Here is a 24,360-nt window from a genome sequence, read left to right on the forward strand (position 1 = left end):
GTCGATGCACCATCTTCTCTCTCTCCATTTTCCATTTTACTCCCAGATCTATGATTGTTTTTCCAACGTCCCTCTCTCTGAATTTAAATTCAACATTGTCAGCCCTCCACTTCCAGCTCCATCCTCTGTGCGTGTGCGTGTGTGTGTGTGTGCGTGTGTGTGTGTGTGTGTGTGTGTGTGCGTGTGTGTGTGTGTGTGTGTGTGTGTATGTGTGTGCGAAGGCCTCGCCCCGTTTCACTCAACACATTTCTTGATCTCACGGGCAAATTCAGATCAAACTCTAGTTCAGGTGCAAACACACACACCCACACACACACACACACACTTCGGCTTGGTACAGCAGAGACATGTAAGGGCTAACAGATTGCTACTAATAACCGAACAATAAACCATAATTTCAAATGGCTCCATCTGCTCTTGTGTTTTGGTCGGTGGGTTAGTTTTCGTGTGTGTGTGAGTGTGTGTGTGTGTGCTTGTGTAATAACACTCACAGCCAGTGGCGGCGGTCAGATGAAACGAAGATGTGTTTGGACAAGAACCCTACAAACACATTTTCCCCTCCATAAACTCGTATTTGTAAAACACGGGATTTGGCAAGAATTCTAGGTCACTTTTTTTTAAAACAGAAAGTTAAAATAAGACATCAGAGATGTACATTTTAACATTGAAATATTTTGATCAGTGAGCTCATTAAATATGGATATTGTAGATTCTTCATCCATTTATATGACAAGTCAGACATCTCTGAGCTGCAGATAAAGATGACGTGACCTCGGGTCAACACACACACACACACACACACACACGCACACACACACACGGCTGCAGTCCTTTCAAATGCAGGGTCACTTGTGTGTTAGCAGAACCTCAAGTGCCACCTATGACTTGACTTGGTCTTGGACGTTGAGTCACACAATAAATAAATGTGAAATCAATTGAGAAACTAATGGACGAGCGATTCAATAGCGATGGCGCCGCGTTCACTGTTTGATGATGTTTTCATTACCACGTGTGTTTTTTTTCATGCCGATCGTAAACAGAAGCATCTCCTGTGCATCCGGCCGCGGCCAATCAGTTGCATGCAAAGGTGACAACGCGTGCACGAGGCCCCTCTGAAGAAGAGATATAGATCATATGATCCTGAATTCCTTTTTTTTTTTTTTTGTGTGTCAATCCACGCAAAGCTCAGAGTGGGTCGGAGTAGGACCTGCGCGGCGAATGAGCGCCGATGAATGGCTGGAACAGCTCGAGGCCATTCAGGCTTCGGCCAAAAAGTTGGGTTTCGCCTGTTTTTAGCTGTGCAGTAGCCTCCTCTCTCTCCATCATCCTCTCCGCGGCTCACTCTCGGTCTCCCACTCACTCACACTCACTCCCACAGCTCTCGCTGCCTCTTTATTTTGCTTGCGCAGGTCTCTCTTCACATTTCCCTTTTCACTCCTCCGGTGTCTTTCAACGCAACCCTCTCATTGCGGCTATCAGGCAACCAAAATGTCGAGTAAATCCTTTCTTTTTTCGAACTTTTCAAAATGTCACAGCTGTAATTAAAAAAAAAAAAAAATGGATAAACAAGATGCGCATGTTTTCTAAGGGTATGTGGGTTGAATAACTTTCCAGTCTTTTGACAAAACCGTGGCTGGGGGTAAAATAAAACCTGTCACTGGTGGATTTCTATTGGATGGTGTCATATTTCAGCAAAAGAATAAAACGAGTACGACATAAAACATCATACGGCGAATAATAGCACCCCATTCATCCAGGAAAAGCGTCAGGTCACGAGTGTGTGTGTGTGTGTGTGTGTGTGTGTATCTGGGGGAGGGGGCACTACAGAGTCCAGGCTGCCTTTGTACAGATGTATGCTGCCCACACTCGACAACACACTGGGATTTGTTCGTGCCAACTGTGTCGTAATTAAATAACAGCGGGATGGGGTGGCCGTGGCTCAGTCGGTAGACTGAAAGGTTGCCGGTTCGATTCACTGGGCAAGAACCCTGAGTTGCTCCAGTGCGCCTGGTTAGAGCTTTGCAATCGAATGCTATCTCGTGTGAAGCACTCTGTAAGTGGATACGGTTTACCATTCATTCATCTGGGCATTGTACCACAAAAGAGCAAAAAAGGACGGATTTTTTAAAATCATATTCTACTACTGTTACAACAGTTCTGACCAATGTGGCTGAAAGATACATCCAATCAGCTTGCAGTGGTGCTCCAAAGGGAACCGGGCATTTTTGGGGGTGATATTCAGCCAGGTTGAAATCGCCCTGAGTCCTCTCATAGACTCCCATGTGAAATCCTTTTTTTTATTCCACCTAAGCGCATCTGAAGGTAAACTGACAATCCTTCTATGAATGAATGCTCAATGTAGATGATTTCTTATTTGGATAATTTACCTATTTAATGGTAATGGATCACCTCAGTAATTTCTTCTATGAATGAATGCTCAATGTAGATAATTCCTTATTTAGATATAATGGTAATGGGTCACCTTAGTCATCATTGCAAAAGTTGACTGCCTCCCAATAATTTTTTCAGGAGCTGAAAATTTATCTGACTCCTGTAGTCAAATAAATAAGTCTTGAATGATGAAGTGAAATACATTTGGACACTATGCCTCTGGATGCAGGTGCAGAAATTGGTTTATAATTTGTAAATTGAACATTTATTTTACATATAGAGGCTCATGTGAGCTGCCAACAGGACTTGTTAAAAGTTTTAAAAGAAAAAGCATTCATGATACAAAAATGTCCCCATATCTGTTTTATTCATTGGGAAAAATTTGGGCCCTTTAGCCAGCGATTAAATGGGATGGGAATCTGTTGTTTTTTTGATACTCTTTATATTCACTGACATTCACATGTTCACAGAGAGGCTTAAAATGATAAACAGATTCTTCCGAAACAGTCGGACTGCTTCTCCTGCCCATATTATCTTTTTTTTTTCTTTTTAAATAAATAATAAATGCTCCCAAACATTCAACTCAATCTCATCAAGTAACACAAACACAAATGTGCTCAACTCCGGGTTTTTTTTTTTTTTTGCAACACCGAGGTCAGCGGGAGACAGAGATGCACCAGAGGCCACGACTAGCGCAAGGGCTATTATCAAGCCCGGAATAGATGCTGTAAATAGAAAAAAAGAAAGAAAAAAATACATATTTGAATGATTTTATCCTTCATTCACTTGAGTAGTTCCCTTGCCAGGCTCCAGAAGGGGTGGACACGAGTTACAACCACATGTTGAATCAAACATCTCAATATCTTGTCGGTTAACCGGACGGTTCATATGATCTGTATGTCGGTATCTATGTAGCATCTGGCTCACGATTAACAGGCAACCCCAGCCATCGGCCTATGACAGCTGGATCGTGCCCCACTAGTAACCTCCACGCAGGATAACATTAATGAGGTCGACTGTCTTACAATGCGTTTCACCGTAAGTGTCGCAAGCGAACCCCCAAATACTTTGCGTCTCTGATCGAATCGGGGCGCACCACCAAATAAGAGGTCAGGTGCTGGGGAAGCCGGGCTTCTGTCAGGCAAAAGCTGCGGCCCAGCCGCTCTCCAAACACACTTCAGGCATTATTTACACTGGATTTGCCTCAGACAAGGGCAACATAGTACAGTAAGCCAATATGTTATCTCTTTCCACGCTGATTGAATTTATGGTACCAGATATTCTAACCCTCTTATCATGACATTGTCAGAGAGCTGTGGGACAATGTGTACTCAGTTACTATCGCAACTGCTGATGACATTTTGTTTCTAATCCCACTGTTTTGGGTTGGGTTTTTTTAGACGTAGATTTAGCAAGAGTCATATCTCGTTTATGAGCGGTGACCCCCTCCCGGTGAATCTACTTCACAAATCTACTTCCTGACCTACTGGCACAGACGGATCCAGGCTGTCTTGCCGGGCATAAAACTCACCAACATAGTCACGTTTAAATTTGTTGGTAGATTAGCGGCGCAATCCGTAGCTCACTCCCCTCCAGTAACTCACAGCAAGAGCGAGCTGAGGCGAACCGACTGTATTTCTTCCAACTCCCTGTGAGTGTCGCCCTGAAAATAACCAACAACGCTCAAGTAGGCAATTTAAAGTCAATAGGATTACAAATGATTTTAAACGCCGCTATATCTCTTCGCTAAACTAACATTGTTGTGTTGAGTGCAGAAGATAAAGCGACAAGTAGGACGGCCATTACTGTTTATGTTGCGGTCAATCATCCTGGATTTCAAGTTCGACTGACAACAAAGTTATCACATCACTTTCCGACATGTGACTTGCAGAAATTTTATGTGATTTAATTTCGCAGCGTAGAATAGTTTAGCGTGGAGTTGCACCTGTTGTACTTTTCCCCACATTTTGGGCCTTTTACTCCAAACGCATAACACGGTGCTGACCTCCCACATGTGTTTTTGTTTCTCTCCTGGTGTTGCCATGCCGATTGAAAGCGGGTCGAGCCAAACCGTCCCTAAGAGATAAAGAGCAATTATAGTCATCTGTCCTCAATCCAGAGATAGACTGGGAACTGTGTCATTGTATTATTACCCAAAGGGTTGTCGCTGAAACTTTTCACTCGTCACGCACCTCAACTCACGCAGCCTCAGGACCGTCTGACAAACAATTGATTGACGGGAATGAGGCCCAAAAGGAGGTTTGTAGAAAAGAGGCCAAAATGACTTGTCAAACAAAAGGAGGCTATCCCTGACTGGATCCTTGACTGAATCCTGAACTGGAGCATCATCTGCAATTCACCCGCCTCCGTTCAACGCGGCCGCTGATCAACTTTGCACTCGTCCGTGGACCGCTGGCGAAGTCGAAGGCGAAGCTGCGCGCCTCGAAATCTGAGGGTGACTAAGTGTCTTCCAGGGTATGACTAAGCGGAGACCAGATTATGTGTCCCACGAGCAAAGTTTGATTTCTCCGTTCGAGTTTTACTCACCACATTCTCCCTGAAGTCAAAGATGATGGTGAACAGACACCTCTTGAGTTCCAATCAGTTCCACCAATCAGTATCCATTATTTCTTTTGAAAGGATCTAAGCTACTTTTAAGATTGTTATGTTTGAGGTGAAAAAAAAAGGCTGTCTTAAATTCCAATGGGTTATCATTTATAAATTCTCAAGTCATAAAATGTCATAAAAGTCATAAAAATAGATGAAAGGTATCGGACCTCGATCTTGTTGGAACAATTCGGCACCCCCAACAGAAGATGCCGACAACACGCCCCCAAGCTGCTGGACAACCAATAGGAGAACGTGTGGGGTGTTGACCTGAAACCCTTCAGACACTCCATTGGCTAAAAAATTATTTGCTTTTTGAGATGCAACTGTTTTTCCATAGGTACTACCTGTATCTGCGACTTGATGATAGTTTACACTCTAAGTCCATCCAACACACACACACACACACACACACACACGCTTCATACACCAAACACAATGATCACTGGCTTAGTGTTCTGCACCTAAAAACATTTTAGCCGAATGCTAATGGCAACATAACCCCATCAAGTTATGTTGCAAAGAGAAACAATGAACCCACTTTGGGCGCCGATCAGGATCAGATAAAATGATCAGATCGGACCCCTATGTGTGTGTGTGTGTGTGTGAGAGTTTGTCTCTGCTTAGCCCCGATCCCCATTCGAATCTTATCCAGTCACTTGGCTGTCGAGTCCTTTTTAGCTGCCGCTTGTTGTCTCTCAATATTTCAAGATATAGACGATGACAGAAATGGAAAGATAAAGTTAGAGGGATCAGATGCTGCCAAAAAGTGGCTGTTGTTCTGTAGAGCTGCGACAACACTGATATCAATCCAAAACGCTAACAAAATACCAGAAAATTAAACATTTCTGAATGAAAGTAATGTGGGGATTTCGAGTACAAACCAAAAAAGGCAAAACTCTGAAGAGCTCATTGATGCTCAATGTTAAATATTGATGAAATGAAGGCGTTCCTGCCTAATACTGGACATTTTCAGGGAAATTGCAGATGCAGAGCCAAATGCAGCAAACTGAGTTGTACCACCAGGAGTCGTGGGGGGGCAGTGTTGTGCAGTATGCAACACGGCGGAAAAAGATGTGCCGCCGCGTATTTAATGGCCGCACAGACCGCTGTCGTGAACTGGTGTCTCTTTCGAAATCTGGATCTTGGAATTTCGAACTTGCACTGCTCTCTCGTGGATGTATCGCTAAACAACAGTGGCAACATAACGGTTTTATCGTACGAACGTTTGAATCAACGTGACCATACATTCTCCTCGGTTCTTCTAAACTTGAAAAAAAAAAAATCAGTCTATCAGTCTGTGAGGGAGGAATTAGCCGCTGTCTTAAAAAAGATCTTCCTCACCCTGACACAGGCGGGAGTCCAAAAACGATAAAAATGAAAGAAAGATCGTCCCCCAGAGCAGATGAGTATCTTTGTATAGACCTAAATAAAACAGGATGTTCCGCAACATTGGTCTTTCTCGACTGTCGAAATGAGGATTTTCTCTCATCGTTCTATCAGTAACCCATTTGTCTGGCAACAGATGAAGAACATGCAGGAACACCAACATGGCTGATTCCACCTGGCCCTTTTCTCAGCTGAGTGAGCAGCCAGCATCCCGTTCACAGACAGGGGGCTTCAGAGAGCAGCGACACTGTGTTCAGCGTGCCTGCTAACGCCGACTGCATTAATTCCAATAACAGTGTCATCCCCTGAGCCGAAACGTCCGCGGATTTGATTTTCATTTGCCTTTTGGAAACAGCACGAAAAAAACCCAGCCCGGTCTTACTACGCAAGGGGCGGACCTCCTGCGCAAAATCCTCGCCGATACTTGAATTTCAAACCGCTCTGACCAGTACTCGGTGATGTCGGAGTGATAGTTCCGTTTTAGCGTTTTCCTCCGCGGTCTGTCGGATCCCTGTGTATCCTGACAGATGCTTGTCTGCGCCTCATGGGACCCGAGGCCTCCAATCTACAGTCTCTTAAGGAATTAAAATAAATCATTCATGAAGCGAGCAAGCCGCTTGGTTCAGACAAACGGGACAAAAGTACCGCGTTTGTTGGGCACGTTTAATACTTCCGATCGATTTCTTCTTGATTTCAAGAAAAACAAAAACTTAAGTAATACAAAAAATACAAAAATACAAACAACACGACCCTCGAGGCCAAGGTTACTTTCAAAAGCGTCTGCTAAAATAAACTCCTCTTGTCTTCACATTGATTTATTCGTTCATCCATCCATCCATTCCATTATCCTGCACTCGTGGGGGGGCTGGAGTCTACGCCAACTGTCATTGGGCAACAGGCAGGGTTCAGTCTCACCAGTAGATCAAAGGGCCACAAATAGAGACATAATCATTCACTTATTAAATATACATAAATATAAATATACGCCAATGAATCTCCTGTATGTTTCATTGGACTTTGGAAGGAAATCCGAGAACCCGGAGGAACCCCGCGCAGACACGGGTTCCTTTCCCCGGAATAAAAGTTTAATATACCGTCTCTAACAGCCACCAAATGTATAAAAATACTAAGCTGTAAATATAAAAAAAAAACTAAATTGCACAATGAAACGCTCATTATTTTTTATTTCTCAAACAGGTTTTCTTTTTTTCCCATTGCAGTCAGACAGGTGTTTTCTCAGTCAAGACACTGAGCAGCAAATAGATAGCTGCCAATAGCTGCTAATCCCAGATGTTAAATAATTGGGCGACGCTTTGGCAGATGGGATTACACAGGTTCGAGGTCCTATCACTTAAAAAAATGACCACGTCACAGGAATTGGCACCAACAGGGGGAGCGGCGCTTTTGACAGCCAACCTCAATGAGTAATTTCAGATTTCTCAGTGTGAGAATGCAATGGGACATATTTGGCTATGAGGGAACGTGCATCTCAAAATATGCGAATTTGTTTTTTCCCGTATTGGAACCCTCGGGCATCCGTTTGCATTTACTCCAAAGTATAAAAATACCCCCCCCCCAAGTGTTCTGATGCCGAGCTTTCGTTTGAATATTGTAAAGAAGTTGTCGAGGTTTGCGTAACAATTATGTAAGACCCGAGGAGCACGTTTGTTTATGTGGACACAGAAGCAAAGCACGTCTTTTCCGCTGATGATGTCAGAGACTGAGATGATGTCACCGCCAGCTCCCCGGGAGCCCACCTCAGGCTCCTCCAGCCGCTCCGCACCGCCGCTAATGCAAACAGACACGGACTCCTGATGGAAGTGCAAACCCCCCTCCCCCCCGGACTAATGGGGGCCTCCGGTGGAGGGAGGCCGTCCCCGCATTCGGGACTGAAAGTCGGTCTCTCGTCTTGGCAGCCGCCTTGACTAAAACAACTCGCTTCCCTCCCCCGTCGGTGCACCGCTTTCGCCGGCGTGGAAATTGGAGGAGCCCCAGCAGAGCCACCTGAGGAGCTCCACAGCTGCATTCATGCTAAATATGTGAATGAGACCGGGAGGTGGGAATGGGCTGCGGGGGGAACGAGCAGGGCCACGCTTGACAAACTTTCACAAGACAAAAAAATTGAAGGCTTGGGGGTAAAACGCAGCACCGAGGCTCAGTGGAGTCCTTGAACGTATTGATCGTCTGGCGTTGCCTGATTTCCTGTTTTCTTGTGCGTGGCAGCAGAAACACAGCCGGACGCTGAGATGCAAGACTGCTGAGTGTGTGCAGAGTGTGTGTTCCATCCCGGGGGTGTTCGGTGGGTAGGGGGGTCAAGCAAGTCAGCTCTTCCTCTGTTTCCCCAAAGTTTTTCACGGTTTGAGCTGGTGACAGCTGAGTGAATACATTAAAAATTAGGCCCAGAAACAAATATACATTCATTCAGTACCAATTATCCTACAGTCAGGGGGTGCAGGAGCATTCCCCAGCTGTCATTGGGTATTGGGTTTCACCGAGAACCAGTCGATCACCGGGCCATGTTGAGGCCCACTGGACCATTTAGGGTCTCCAATGTACCTCCTGCATGTTTTTGCACTGAGAATTCAAAGGAAGCCCACATGGACACGGGGAGAACATGGAGACTCCACCCAAAATTGGGATACTCTGTGTCTTGGAATATAACTGGGACGGTGCAAGTGGAACTCACTAACGTGACATTATATGGGCCACACTAGTTGTAAACAAATACTTGGGCGGATACAGAAGCAGCACTGGAGACCATATCAATGTCCGTAAGTCACATCGTGGCCAGCTGAGCTGGAATGGGGAAATGGAGAAATGAAGAGAATGAGAAATGAGCTGTGATCGGTGTTAGATCGCAAAATGTGGATCGCAGGGCAAAATAAAAGTCCAAGTAAATTTTTCATAAGCAGCAGAAAATTTGCTCGGAGATGGTTGGCCAGACCAGACAGCGGAGATTTATACGAACATCCACAGTCTTTGCTGCTCTTCCTACCAGTAGGGAAAAGTCCTCTTCAGGGTTCAGCAAGTTTTTACTGAGTATACTGGAACCGCTTGGCGTTGCCAACACAGCAGAGAGGAAGATGAGATGGCGACAGTGAAAATAAAACTGGTGTGTGAGGATTGGACACCATAGCTGTCAATCATCGGCATCTGTTCCTCCGTCCGTTTCAGATCCCAATGGCGGAGACTGTGTTCCCGGTCGGGGAGCAGCAGGTGACAAAATCCTCAATGCAGACACTTTCAGCTGAGTACGACACCCCAACCCACCCCCACCCCCCACTTCTCCGTTGGTTCAATTTCCGGCTAGATTGTGCCGAACTGTCCTTGAGCAGGGAGCTCCGCTGGCAAAGGCCCCCGATTGCGATCTGCTTCACACAGTTTCGCCCGATAAAAACCAACACCATGATTGCCGGGTGGTATTAGCAGCTCAGGACAAACTGGGCCAAATTACACGTCTGTAAAACATAGGGTTTACGGATGCGACGTGGTGCTTTTCTTCGCATTAGCAAACTTTAAAAACCTAAATGTACCCTGTTTACCAACATAGAACCATCATTTATAAAAATGACCATGATGTAGAGTTCTCTTCTGGAGCGAAGAGGATGGAGAAGATCAGGAATGAGTCCTTCAGAGGGACAGAAACATGTTCTGGAGATAAAGTCATACTGAGATGGTTTGAACACAGCCAGAAGAGGGATGATCAAAATCTGGGAAGAATTGCCAGGCAGGAGGACGAGAAGATGTATGGATAGTAGGTCCCTCCAAATGATCCATCCCAACCTGTCCCACTCTCTCTGTCGAACCCAACCGATCGAGGAAGGAGGCCACCAGCATCGAGCTCGGCCCCGTCCCAGCTTTCTTCCCTGTAAAGGTGGGAGTCTTCTCAACGCTGTCGCCTCGTGCTTGCTCACGGGGGAATGTTGGGTTTCTGTCAATCATTTTAAAGAGTTTGGTCCCGACCCTCTCGACATGGAAAGTGTCACGAGGCGAATCTGTCGTGGTTTGGTGCCATGTAACGAAAAATCTGACATGACTTGACTAGTTGGTGTGTGAGAGGAGGAGGTAGGTTTAAGGGAGGATGCTGATTGGCTATGGCGACCCCCGAAGGGGACACCTGGAGGGAAAGAGGAAGATTTATAAAATGACCGGACATCCCGGAACCAGCATGCTAACCAGTGATGCTACCTCTCCATGTGAGCCACTTCCTGATTCTGTATGTTCAACGTTTTGACGGCCACTACAACTTCTTTTTAGAGTCACACAACAAAATTATGTGGTCCGGGTGCATTATTGAGGATACAGCGCAATCAGTGTAGTACTACTTGTTTGACAAAGTAGTACAACTTGTGATGCGAGTCCTACGCTCACCATTACTCATCTCCCTGCCAAATACAGGAAACCCCGTTCCAGCTTTTTGATCCATATATTCTGTTTTTCCCTCCACCTGAAATAAGTCCAGAGCATATTTGAGTCCGCTCAGCCCCTCATCCCAACCTGACCCCCTTCATTCGCCGTCCAGCTCCAGCCATTCTGCCCTCTCATTTCATTTTTCTAAAACTAATGTAATGCCTCGCAGATCTCAAACCAAAGGGATAATAAATGAACCCTCACTCCGGTGCTGCAAGGTAATGTTATCCAACATGCAACATTCAGAATGAACTATTAGCGTGCGCTGTGTTACATCATCCCTGATCTCCTATACACTCACTCAGCCCTATATCCCATAAACCTCGTTTACATATGAAGACGTGCAGGATCTCACTGCGGCCCGACAAATACAGAGATCAGTTGTTTGTACGGCTCTGACCATATGTTAGGTTTTTTACGTCTCGTTACATGTGTTACGTAAAGGCCAGCCCAGGACCCCCGGGGGGTCTTTATTGCACATGGTGTCAAAACACTCGGACAAACATCTGCGAAGGGGGGGACCTTTTCACCCACAAATAATAAATGCGTGTGCCAGAGCTGGCAGCAGTTTAGAAAAAATAAAAATTCAAAAAGCAAATTATTTCAAGGAAATAATATACTGGAGGAATTAATTTGATTTAATTTATATTATTTTGATATTAATATATTCTGGATATTGTTTAGAAAAGTATTATAAGAAATCCTGTCAGTCCTTGGTTTACGACATCCTTGACTTTTACGTGGACACGCCACCATCTGTCATGAATTTACCAAGAAAGTCTTGTTCCGTCATTCCAACGTACACCGTTTGCTCAGGAAGCAGTTGGCGAGCAGAGCGGACAAAAACGTCATCAAGTGGAGCTCGATGAGGAAGACGGCTTTGTAGACATTCGCCAGTTGTACACCAGACTGGATTAGGCTACTTTCTTTCACTTGTGTTGTCTTTTTGGAAACTTTCTGCCCTTCATAATGGCACTTATGCACGTATGCAAGTTCCAACTTAGGTGAAAATTGTGTTACGTCGCACCGTAGGAAGCAAATCCCGACGTAAATCGAGGACCCCACGTACTTATAAAGCATATCTCATGGACATCAAGTGTCATCATCAAGTTTAAACAACTATCTGATAATAATAGGAATCTGCTTTTTGCTTAACTTGTATGAAAAGATTTGTTTTTCTACTGCTCAGCGGCTCGTGCACACACTGGATGTTGAATGTATTTAACTTCTCAGGAATGTGTGCGTGCAGGTGCAGGGGATGAATCTTAGATTTACGTCGCAAGTGCGCACGTGGAAACCTTAAAATCCCCGCCAACTGCAAAATCTTTACCAGTTCAAAAGCAGACGAATGAGCTAAGAAGGTAAGGTTGGCTAGCGCTTCCATCCCACAGCGGGAAGGTCCCTGGTTCAATTCCGACAGGGCTATCAAACCGGGATGTGCGCATGGCATTTGCACGTTCTACCCAGTGCGTGTACAAAGTTTCCTCCAAGTTGTCCGATTTCCTCCCGCCCCACAGTCCAAAAACATGGAGAGCCAAAAGTGAATGACTGAATGTGAATGAGTGAATGGTAGTATGCCTCTGTTTGACATTTGAATGAGACAGTGAATGGCTATATGTCTCTATATAATGTGTAAATGAGAGGGTGAATTGCCGTCTCTAAATGATGTGTGAATTAAAGGGTGACTGGTTGTATGTTTTTTTACTGAACCGTTTTCTGATCTAAATTTGACCGAGCTGATCGCTTGGCAACTGCCCCCCCCCAGCCCCCCCCGTAACCCTAAGTGCAGGATAGGTGGTAAAGATAATGAATGAATGAATGAATGAATGAATAAAAGCGAGAAAAAGGATATTTTGTTGTTGTGTTATATTCGGTCTCATTCAGGTGAAACACAATGAAACATAAACACACATGTTCTTTCCCTACACAAAACTGAAGTATTTCCTAAAATTAGTGTAATTACACCCCCCCCACCCCCCCCGACTACTATACTTCATACGTCCACAACCATGTAGTACACCTCGCTAATGCAGTAACTCGCCTGGTTGTGGCCCGACGTAGCAGAAACACACTCAAACAGTGTGTGGGTCCGTGTGTGTGAAAGGAGGCTAAAATTACCAACAGCTGTGTGGAGTGAGCCTGCCAACCTTCGCAGGTACTTGGAGTGGAAATAAAACCACCACTGCACACAGGGCGCAACGCCGAGGTGCACTGACACTGGTGGGGAAACGGGGAACGAATCACTCGATAGTTTAAACTGAAACATCACGTTTTTGCTTTTTCTGCTTAGCTTCACACAGATGGAAACAATACATATTGATATATGGCATTTTTCCTTGTGTGACATCACAAGTCATCAGGCAATCATATCAAATATCTCAGGACTGTGCCTTTTAACGGCACATTTTGACTCGAAACAACGAAAAATATTACGATTAAAGAGAAATGGAAAAGAGCGCCAAAAATATCTATACAAATCTAATCTTTATCTTGGATTTTCACACCTTTATTAGCTATTCTAACATGAGTATTAAAACTTGGATCAATAATTTATTACTTTTTAATCAAAATTCAAACAAAAACGGTAAAAAAAAAAAAAAAAAAATCTACATTTCTTTTATCTTAATTGGGCATTTTAATGCAACTAAAGGGGCAATAACGGTCGGTTAGTGATTCATTCCCTTTCGCCGCCCACCTGATCTTTCCCTTGTCACACCTGGGGCTGCAGCCCATCCCAGCATGCAGCGGGGCAGGTGGCAGGGCACCGGGCAGGTGGCCAGTCCTTCACAGGTCGGGAGCGGACAAGCATCCCCGGCACCCAGCAGCTCCTACCGAAAGTAATTTGGAGCCGGCAATTCTGCACGGCCGGCAGAGCCCCGGAACCTCACCGCCGTGTTTGTGGGAGGAAAAAGAGAGAGGCTTTTTCGCTGTGAAGGAGTTTAGATGGCGGCAAGTTGAGGCGGGACAATGGGATATTGTGAAATTGAATAAAATAAACACAAATCCTGGAATGCCTGACACAGCAATGCATTCCTGCAATCAGCTTGAATGACTTCTATACTAGGAGAAAAAACAGCCCTATAAATAAATAAAGATTATTTTAAAATTTCTAAAGTGATTATAACTCTCTATCAAATTTAGAAACTATTTTCAACAAAAAGTGAATTCAAAATTTTAATTAAATTTTTGGTTTCTTGACTGACATGTTGCCTTTCGAATAGATATGTCGCATGCAGTGTGTGAGTTTGCATGTGTGTGTGTGTTTGTCAGGCCCCTGATCATGTGAAATACTACTTGCAATGACTGCAATGTGACCGTACTTTACTTCTTATAAAATGGGGTACCACGCTAGTGGATTTTATCTGAATTAACTCTGTAACTGTTTCAAAACACTATCTCTTCAAACCGTTTCCACATTCCAGGCATTCAGTCTGAACATCCACTTTACTGTGTGCAAATATGAATTTGTGTGTGTGTGTGTGTGTTGCGGAGGGCTTGGTTCTTGGCTTGGTTAGCAGCCACAATAATGTCTGTGACCCGATGTGACCGCCCCGCTCCACGGTGCGGAAGGAGGCTGCAGCCTCAGACACACAAACAAACACACTTGTAAAAACACAAAGGCAAAGAGAAAGTGGTAGAGGGAAAAAAAAAAAAGGCCTGATTAAACAACGCAGTGGGTGATACCGCGCCGCAAGGGTCAGAGGTCCGTGCTCGCAGCAAGAAGTTCCCTGGTCAGATTGTGGAGTCTCCATGTTCTCCCCGTGTCTAAGTGGGTTTCCTCCAGGTTCTCCAGTTCCCTCCTGCAGTCTAAAAACATCCAGGAGGTTCAGTGGAGACCCTAAATTGTCCAGACAAATAAATGAATGAGTTGTATTGCCAAAGTTGTATGTCCAAATGAGATATACTTCACTGATCCCAGGATTGGGAAATATTATTTTGGCAGGAGCAGCATAACATGCTAAGAACAGATGATGATGTGCTAAAATAAAAAAAAAGAAAATCTGAGGGTATAAAAAGCATTATTTAAAAGTGTCTATACATATTTACCTCAAATACAGTAGGAAATAAAAATGTGTATATGAGAAGGAGAATAGTTGTACGTCTCTAAATGACCTGTGAATGAGTGTCTGTCCATAAATGCCTTCTTTTAACATGTGGATGAAAGAGTGAATTGCTGTTTATCTCTATATAATGTGTGAATGAGAGGGTGAATGGTTATGTCTAGATGACGTGAATGAGAGAGTGAATGGCTGTATTTCTGAATGTGACGTGTGAAGGAGTGAGTGAATGGTAATATATGTCAGTATGATGTTTGAGCGAGTGAATGGTCGTTTCTATATGTGGCCCTGTGATTGGCAGGCGACCGGTCCAGGATGAACCTGCCTCTCGCACCCCCTCAACCATGACAGCATGTGGTACGGATAATAAATGAATGCATAAGCGACGTGGTTTCGCAGCACATCCGTCCCTTTGCCGTCCATGGCAGTGCCTCCTTTTCTGCCGGCCCTCGAAAAGCTGCCACAGAGGAAAAAAGACACGATAATACCTTCCCTGATTTACCGTACAAGCTATTTATCGTCGACGACGTGATGACACGGGTTATTTAAAGGTATACGATACATATTAAACTCTACATTCAAATGTGGAAACTTGGAAAACTCCCTGGAGCTCCAGGTGCCACGTTTATATGAAACATGAACTGTACGTAATAAAAATGCTGCAAAAAGGTGCGAGGCTTCATAAATAAGACCGACTACTGCATGAATACCTGCACGCTGTGTGTTCCTTCTTCAGAAAAAAAAAAAAGAAATCATCCACCGGCCGCCCCGTGACTCACACTGCCGATACACGTACAGTAACTCTGCACCGCCTCGGGATTCAGCTCAAGAGCTCACAGTTGTGAATCACACGCGTCCACAGGATTGGATGACATCATGCCCGCAAACCTTATTAGCCAACCATCGCCAGGGGGACATCATTATCCCGAATTGGCGGCCCTCTGATTGGCTCAGGAGAACGCGGGGAGCTAATCCTGACCTTTTTTTTTTTTTAAGCCAGCCCTGACAAGATCAATCAAACGCCGAGGCATTCCCACCGCACGAACCCATTGAGTCGGCCTCTTCGGCGGAATTGAATTACCCACCCACCCGAAGTGTAGCCGAATCTGAAAAAAAGCCATTTTCGACCCAGCGACTCACTTCCAGCAATCCCCCATGTAGATTCCCGGTATTGCTTCGGCGCCGAAGGCTCTCAGATGAAAAAGAGTTCCGGGCATTATTTTCTAAAGCTACTTTGTGTTCGGCAGCAACAACAGAAAGAGAAAACAGGATCAACCCGAGACTGGTTTATCTACTGACGCTGACAGGAAGGCAGAGAGAGCGGCGACACTTATGGACTAGGGGGATTGTGGATCTTGGCCGAGAAAATAAAGTACTTGACACTATCTGCGCCGCCCATGGAGGCAGAATTTCCCTCAGAAAGACAATAACACCCGCCGAGTCAGACTGTACATGACCGTATTTAAACTGCCATTTAAAAACTCACCATTTCAAAGTCCATCAGTGGCATCATTCATTCATTCACTATCAACATCGCTTACCCTGCACTCAGGCTAAAGGGGAGACTATACCAACTGTCAGTGGGTAAAAGGCAGGGTTCAACCAAGTCCAGTTACCAGCTAATCCACTGGGCCACATAGAAACATACCACCATTCACTCTCTCATTCACATCATATAGAGATGAACAACCATTCACTCGGTCATTTATGTCATACTGAATCATACAACCAATCACACATCATATAGACATACATCTCTGACATCCGTGACTAGTCGTATGTCTTACAGAGACATACGACTAGTCATTTCAATTGACATGTCATTCAAACAACCATTCACACGTTATATGGAGACATACCACTATTCACTCTCTCATTCACATCATATTGAGACCAAACATCCACTCTATCATTCACACACTTTATAGACAAACAACCAATCACTCCCTCATTCATACGTTATATGGAGACATACAACCATTCACTCTTTCAGTCAAAGTGTGCCTATATATGACCTTAATTAAAGTCGAATTGGCGACCGCCTGTGAACCCCACCTCTTGCCCAATCACAGCCGGGATAAGCTCCACCCCTTTCCAACCTTCCTGCAGGATAAGTGATGTAGATGATGAACAAATGAATATAAGCGGAACAAGTAAAAAGCGTTTTTGTTTTTTTTTAAGGCCGGAGGATTCCGGGCGGGGGGGGGGGGGGTTGCTAAGCCGCTCCGTGTCGAGATTACAGATGGTCTTAGGCAGGGCACGCTTACCGACCGGCGCTTGACTTGCGGTAATAAAGCAGTAATAAACTGCTGAGGTCACCTGATGACTGACCCTCGTTACCAAAGACCTTGAAGCACCAGACCACGCTACGAGAGAGCGTCTGCTCTGCAGCACTCTGCGCACCACTGAGTCACCGCACCGGCCTGGCAAGACTCTAAATATTAAGCGGGTGTGTTAAATTATTTCCCACGTTGTCTTGGCGTCTGCAGGGGCCACTGCCACGACATGAGTGATATTTCCTCAAGATCTTGACACCGTTGCCTTCCTTTGACTGGAGAGCTTTGGGGATGCCGGAGAAATATGAAGGCGGTGTGTGTGGTTTGACATTTAAAAGCGCAGACTTCCTACATCGAGTGGGCGGGAGGTTCTCCTGGCGAATTGAAACCGTCCCTGAACTCGGACGAGGGACTTCTTTGATTTGCGAAACATCCGATTCGTAAAGATCTATCAACGGAAGCCAAACGGCTCCCTGACTGGAGAATTCGGGCCAGCGTGGCTGATTAAAAGCATAAAAAAAAAATCAAAAAAAATATGGCTTTGCCCGAACTCACTTCCACTCATTTGACATGACACTTAAAAAAAAAAAAAAAAAAAAGTTGTACGCATTGCCGGGACGCCCCGCTTGGAGACTGAACGGGCTCCCATTTCCTGACAGATCCAATGCACGGGGCAGGAGGAATCTTGCACGTACAGTACAGTAATAGCCCGACAGATGACGGTTCTTGGCACAGCCCGAGTAGTGGAGGGGTGTAAGACAGTCCCTTATGTCACATGGGAGAGAGGAGAGTGAAGGAAGGCAGGAGGAGGAGGAGGAAGAGGAGTGTTGCAGTGCACCGGCGGTGCCGTGTCTCTTTAACAAGGGCCAGACTTTCTTGACGGGAGAGGCTGAATCAAGAACGGACGTCCTGACGTCCACGCCGTCCGTCCGCCGCTGCTCCGGAGAAGCCTGAGAGACACTGAGGAGCATGCGTGCGGCGTTTGCATGCTTCCCTGCATGCATGTGTGAGTGTGTTTGTCGGGGGTTGCAGGTGAAGCATGAGGACGGGGGGGGGGGGGGTGATCAGGAAAAGATGAGAGTGACTATGAAGGGAAGAGCGAGGGAAGCGAAAGATCTCTCCAGGATGGGGAGGCCCTTCTCTGCTCCTGCTGCTCCTGCTGCAGCTCCTTCCTCCCACAAGCTGCCTGTTCACGTGAGCCGCCACTTGGCATGACTGCAAACAGCTCGCCCGCTCCATTAGCTTAACATAATCGGCGACGTGGGCGCCAATAAATCTGCGAGATTGTTTAATTTTTATTCCCTATTTTTAATTTATTTGAATCCCCGCTCCCTCTTTGTGGACCTGCATCTCCTGACATTTCATATCCACTCCACGGTGGATGTGGATTCACACCGCGCCAATACAATATCCCACGGCGTTACATAAGGCCATATGTAGTAACCATGGAGCTGCAGATGTACAGGCCGACAGGGACGCTGTAACGCGAATCAACTATGGGCGTAACACGACCGGTTTCCAGTCTCCGACAAGTTCAATCAACCGTAGGGTCTAGAAAACGTAGCTAAAGGTGTTAAATCCGCATTATTCATATAAAACTGAGGAGGATCTCTCAAATCCAGTTATTTTATCGCTGATGCATCGGCGCGGATTCATCAGCGCTACGTGTCGTATTGTTTAATAGCCTTGGTTTTTTTTTTAGGTTTATACGTTTGGTTGGAAACGATATTGCTTTTATTTAAATGAAGGATAATGTCTACTTCTTTTATTCATTTTTTTTATTTTATAAATCGTTGACAACGAGCCAGAGGCGAACATCTAGGAAAACACAAAATACTAGCATGCAGACAGTGTTGGGTTTTATCATCCATTGTTTTGAACTCACTCCATCTTCAGACCCCGTGTATGCTGGAGGTGTTCACGAAAATACTCACATCTTGATAAACTACTAGAAATGTGTGTAGTGGTTCAATACTTAATTCAATCCCTTCTGCACAATGATTTAATTTGCTCATGACGCTTATATTGGTAACGGGTTTTAATATTCATTCATCTATCCTGCACTAAGTTCGCCAGGGTGCGGGAGCCTATCCCGGCTGTCATTGGACGAGAGGCGGGGATCACCCTGGACCGCTCGCCTGTCAATCACAAGGCTACATATAGAGATAAACAACCATTCATTCATTCATTCATTTACACATCATATAGAGACATACAACCGGTCACTCACTGACTGACAAGTCACATAAAGACATACAACCATTAACTCTTTCACACACACATGCAATCATTCTCTTCTACAATCACAGATTATAGAGATACTTTTAATTCAACCCTTTCACTCCTTCACTTACTTAACATATAGAGACATATAGATACAACCATTCACCCTTTCATCCAAACACCCTTTCCATTTTTTTTTTTTGTTTTGGACTGTTGGTGGAAACCGGAGAACCGGCGAGAAGCGCCACCTGCCGGACGGAATCCAACGAGGGATTTTCTTACTGCTTCCCCCCCCTGAGGAAATACCACATTTAGAGAGTGTTGAGGATGTACACACAACGAACTCAAAACATATCTTATGAACAAAACATTGATTATTAAAGTTTTCCTGTCAGCGTCTGGTAGAAACACTACGACCACGGTGCTGAACTACAAAACTCAAGAAAACCTCCCGGTAGGTCACCGCATCTCAAAATTGTGACAGGAGATCCTTGACGACTTGGACATTGAACCTTCTCGGCTCGGAAAAAAGAAACGAACGGGAGGAAATAAAACCGCCGTGAGACCGCGGAGGAGAGAGTATCCATCGCCGTCGCTGGCAGGTTTGAAGGTGCAGCACTATGCTCACGATTTCCTGGCAATGGTTTCCGAATAGGGTTCGCATGCGCATGCACGCACACACACACACACACACACACACACACACACACACACACACACACACACATAAGCACACTCACACACAGCAGCAAAGCATCTCACCATCATTATGCAACCAACTTCTGTTGCTGCACTTGCACAAGAGAGTATTCCATCCATTCTCTGCTCCTTTGTGCTCTGAAGGAATGCATTATTTCCTTTTCATGTGCACCTCAAACAATGAGTTCAGGGTCATGGCGAGGTCCAAGACCTGAGATTTTCAGAACCGGGCTCACCTCTATTTTGGCGGCGTGAGGATTGATCTACAAGGCCGTGAGTGTGTGTTTGGATCCATGCACTCACACACACACAAACACCGCACCATCACTCTGTATCACCCCCAACAGTCACATGCAGCACACCTACACTCACTTCTGAACCCACACACTTGAGGCTACACACACACACACCACACACACACACACACACACACACACACACACACACACACACACACACATACACACACACACACACACATCTCTCCAAACTTTGCACTGGGGCTTTTTCTTCCATATCAGACCAATTCAAGTCCACCACTGCTGTGAGAGGAATCCTGCTTTATTCCAGATTACACCATCTAACTGGGAACTACACGCACACACTCACACTGCAAATTTCAACTTGACAGATGCGAGGGAGCTGACTGCAGCACGCCTGCTCGCATACAACATTAGTCACAGTTGCGGTGCAGTGATACCAAGGGGAAATCTCCCTTTGACGAACACTTAAGCGCCTTGCACCCACCCGTACTCCAGTACAGAGTGGGGGGTAGCGGCTTGGAGGGGTGGCGGGAGGAGGGGGGCTAACAGATCGTAACGAATGATCCATTCGATGGATCTTCATCTATAAGCTGGTCAAAGTTTTAGGCATGCGGGAGCGGCCCGGTCTAGTCATGCCAGTGGGTGAAGACGCCCGGAGGAGCTGCTGGGTGGAGGGTCCCGGAAATAGGCTACATATGGGGGGCAAAGCTGCAGGACAACTGTCAAGAGGTCGCTCCTTATCTGAGAAGATGGCTGTGTTTGCTGGTATTATGGGCGTCAAATGACATTAGACCATTGGAGAACCTCTGTGAATGGCAGGAGAGTGAAGTATTGGCCGCGCAGTGGGGGGATATTATGGTTTGTCACTTGCGGGAAGCGGCAGTACTCTATTTAAATAGTAATTGCGGCATGCACGGGTCTGCGCGTATAGGCGCTGCGCTGGATTGATGCGTGCGTGCGTGCCTGCGTGCGAGTGGGCATCAATCTAGCGGGCACTCCTGGTCGGAGCTCCGTGCACCTGTCGGCCGTGGTGCCGTTAAGATGTGCCCGATTGTATACGGTAATGCCAGAGACAGAGGGGGAGAAAGGAGGGACGGCAGAGGGGGGGATGGAAAGGAGCGGAGGAGAGAGAGAGTAAGGGAGGGAGGGAGGACAGAGGAAGGAAATGCAGTGCAGAGACAGGAAAATATAGAAAATACATCGGTCTTACCTTGAAAGGGAACATAGGACATGTTCCAACGGCATTGAACGTGGGCTCTGCGTCTCGGCGGTCTGTCGGCGCTTCACAAGTAACCAGGCAGCCGAAATAAATCTAAAATATGTGTTAAAAAAAAAAATAAAAAAAAAAAAAAGATTTAATTTTTCTTATTAAAAAAGGACAATCATGCGATGGGAGCTGTTTTTCGCAGCAGGTGCCGAAAAAGAAGAAGAAGATGATGAAGAAGCCGATATTCCGCTCTTATAAAAACTGGCATCATAATCCACCACCGCTTATTATAAAGCGCCCGGCTCCCGGTGCGTAAAACACACACACACATACACACGCACACACACACACGCACACAAACACGCACACACAGGATGCAGTAATGTGAGCGTGTGCTGTGTGTGTGCGTGCGTGTGAGTGACAGTGCGTGCGTGCATATGTATGCATATGTGTGTGCGTGCGTGTGTGTGTTTATTTGCACGCTGCCGCTGTGGTGTGAGGGTGAAAGCACGAGTGAGTGTGTGTGTGAGAGAGAGCGTGAGAGAGAGAGAGAGAGAGAGAGAGAGAGAGAGAGAGAGAGAGAGGGAAGGGGTGGAAGAGCGGAACGCGCGCAGGCACGTGAGCGTGCGCGCGCAAACGCTATAGTCAATCTATAAGCAATAGTTTCGATGGCCCATTTTCACACTTCCGGTGTTCTCTGAGACAAACCTGTCGCGATATGATACTATAACCGTGCGCGAATGCACTGCATCGCTTTAAGCAGCATAGTGCCCGCGCCCGTGCGTGTATGTCGGAGACTTTTGCAATCGCTTGTGCGCTATCGTGAGAAGATATCGTACTCGCGTCGACATAGTGCTGTCAAATGCGACGTAATTGAATTAGAGGCCGATATATCGCGATAATACGGTAACCGCCGCTGTTTTCTACAGCGATTGGACCTCTTGATGGGGTTTCATTATAATTTCGTGGATTTTTTTTTTTTTTTTTTTTTTTAACGTACCTGTTGAAAACAAACTAACGGCACGCTTCTTTCAAACTGCCGAAAGTTACAGAAACCAATCGATATCGATTTTGTGTCCTAATTTGAAAAGGAATAAGCGATACTCTGGCGTCAACTGCGGAATTCGACGCATTCAATTAGTGTTTCGATGCACGACGGAACCGCGTCAATCAAAGAAACTGTGGAGCCAAAATGGCGCCCGTCGTGTGGCGTTTGCTGCCTCCGGGGGATCTACAGTGAGGGGGGGTAAAATAAAGGTTTTTGCAACTTAAATGAGCAAGTAGTCTTTCACAGAAAAGGATCTTCTAAAAACAAGTTGAATTTCAGACAAGAATAATGATGTTGGATAAAATACAATGAAAAACAGTTTTATCATCATTGTAGTTTTTTTTCTGCAAGGTAAATTGAATGCTGAAAATACTCGTTACTTACCGCGAAAATATACGGAGTGACCCTGAAGGCAGCACGGAGCAGTGGCTCTGGTGGGAAATATCGATGTGATGTCGCCACCCTGTGGTCAATGTTCACACCTGCACGACGTTTGGGGCAAACAAACACGCACACGTCAGGGCCATTCACAGGTTTTTAACCAGTAAGTAGATAAATGATAGATAAAAGGTCAAAGACAAACCAAGTTCAATAAAATATTATCTATAAGCTTGTATGCAATCAGATCCTCTGTGGTATTTTTTTTTTAATAGTTCCTGGTTGATTTATGAGCATTCAGCTTCTCATCTCTAAGCTGGTTTGGCCTCCTACAAACATGTGACTGAACCAGACATATCCAGGGTATTATTGATCATAACCTGGCATCACCGCTCATCTGGTAAATTCATTGTAAAACACCACAAACAGAAAATAAACGTCTGTGTTTTGCCTTGGCAGCACGAGAAGAGATTCTGCCAGCTGAAGTAGTTAATCTCTCCTGAAGGACAAATTGGCTGGAGTTCAGCTTTTCATTCCCCTCAGTCGAATTTACAGGGACTCTCCAAAACCGTTGGAAACGTCAGGGTAACATCCAGCTGCTGTCTTTACTTGACTTCCAAAGAGACGTACAGTATCCTATTACACAGACTCACGGCGGCCCAGAAAATTGGTTTTATTCGCATTTTCCTATGTTTTTCGTTGCGCAAATTGCTGTTTTGTTTTTTTCAGTGCTGCTGCAAACAGAGGTGTGTTTTCTGTCCTCTTGTTGGTGCACAACTGTTTTGACTTCAGGGATTTTTTGGGGATTCAAATATCACTTTCAGAGTTTGAGTTTAACTCATTGAGTTAAATCCAGTTTATCGTCAGTTTAATCGTCAGTTTATCGCAGGGGGAGAGTTCCTTTTTTTTGGCTATTTTTGTCATCATCAATACAAAAAAGAAAGTCACCCATGTCCTTCAAAGTAATTGCGAATCAACTATAAAAAGGTTATTGTCGAATCTAAGTGCTTTTACTGAAACACTCGTATTGAGGGATTTTATGCTGCTTTTGTCTCAAAATACATTTTTTCTGAAAGGTTTTGACAGCTGTCTGAATACTTGCTTTAAAAAAGAATCCAGGGTTTGCATTAATGAGACTAAAAAGAGTTAAAATACAATTCATCCAACTATCATGGTTCGTTCCAGTAAAAATGTATCATTATAATTTAGTGCATTTAACTGTTCAAGAATATTGTCATCTAATATATTTGAATATATTTCAATAGTGTTAAGGTGGAAGATGACCTGAAAGGAAAAACTCTTTTCATCCATTGTTTTAATTTACTTTTGTCCTAATATATTTGTCCTACGAGGCCTATTTCTCTTCTGCTAAATCTGAAAAGATACAAAGGCTCTGATACACAGAAACACA

The 24,360-nt window shown here is 45.1% G+C and overlaps 1 protein-coding gene across 17 annotated transcripts in view; it reads right to left on the bottom strand.

Annotated features, from left to right (window-relative positions):
* syngap1b (synaptic Ras GTPase activating protein 1b) overlaps window positions 1–21,682 on the bottom strand; it is a 154,978-nt gene extending 133,296 nt beyond the window's left edge. For 11 of the 17 annotated variants that reach the window (XM_086153734.1, XM_086153730.1, XM_086153739.1 and 8 more), the window contains exon 1: window positions 21,527–21,676. In XM_086153734.1, coding sequence (XP_086009860.1) covers window positions 21,527–21,548 — 22 coding nt within the window. In that variant the 5' untranslated portion in view covers window positions 21,549–21,676. Of the gene's footprint in view, window positions 1–21,526 lie in introns of all 17 variants that reach the window. The other 6 variants (XM_086153747.1, XM_086153742.1, XM_086153740.1 and 3 more) reach the window with 1 other exon arrangement.
* Window positions 21,683–24,360: the final 2,678 nt, after the last annotated feature.

The sequence above is a fragment of the Fistularia commersonii genome, chromosome 10, assembly GCF_037954325.1.
Source record: "Fistularia commersonii isolate RoL2024-O1a breed Wild chromosome 10, RoL_Fcom_v1.0, whole genome shotgun sequence".
In the NCBI taxonomy this organism is placed as follows: Eukaryota; Metazoa; Chordata; class Actinopteri; order Syngnathiformes; family Fistulariidae; genus Fistularia; species Fistularia commersonii.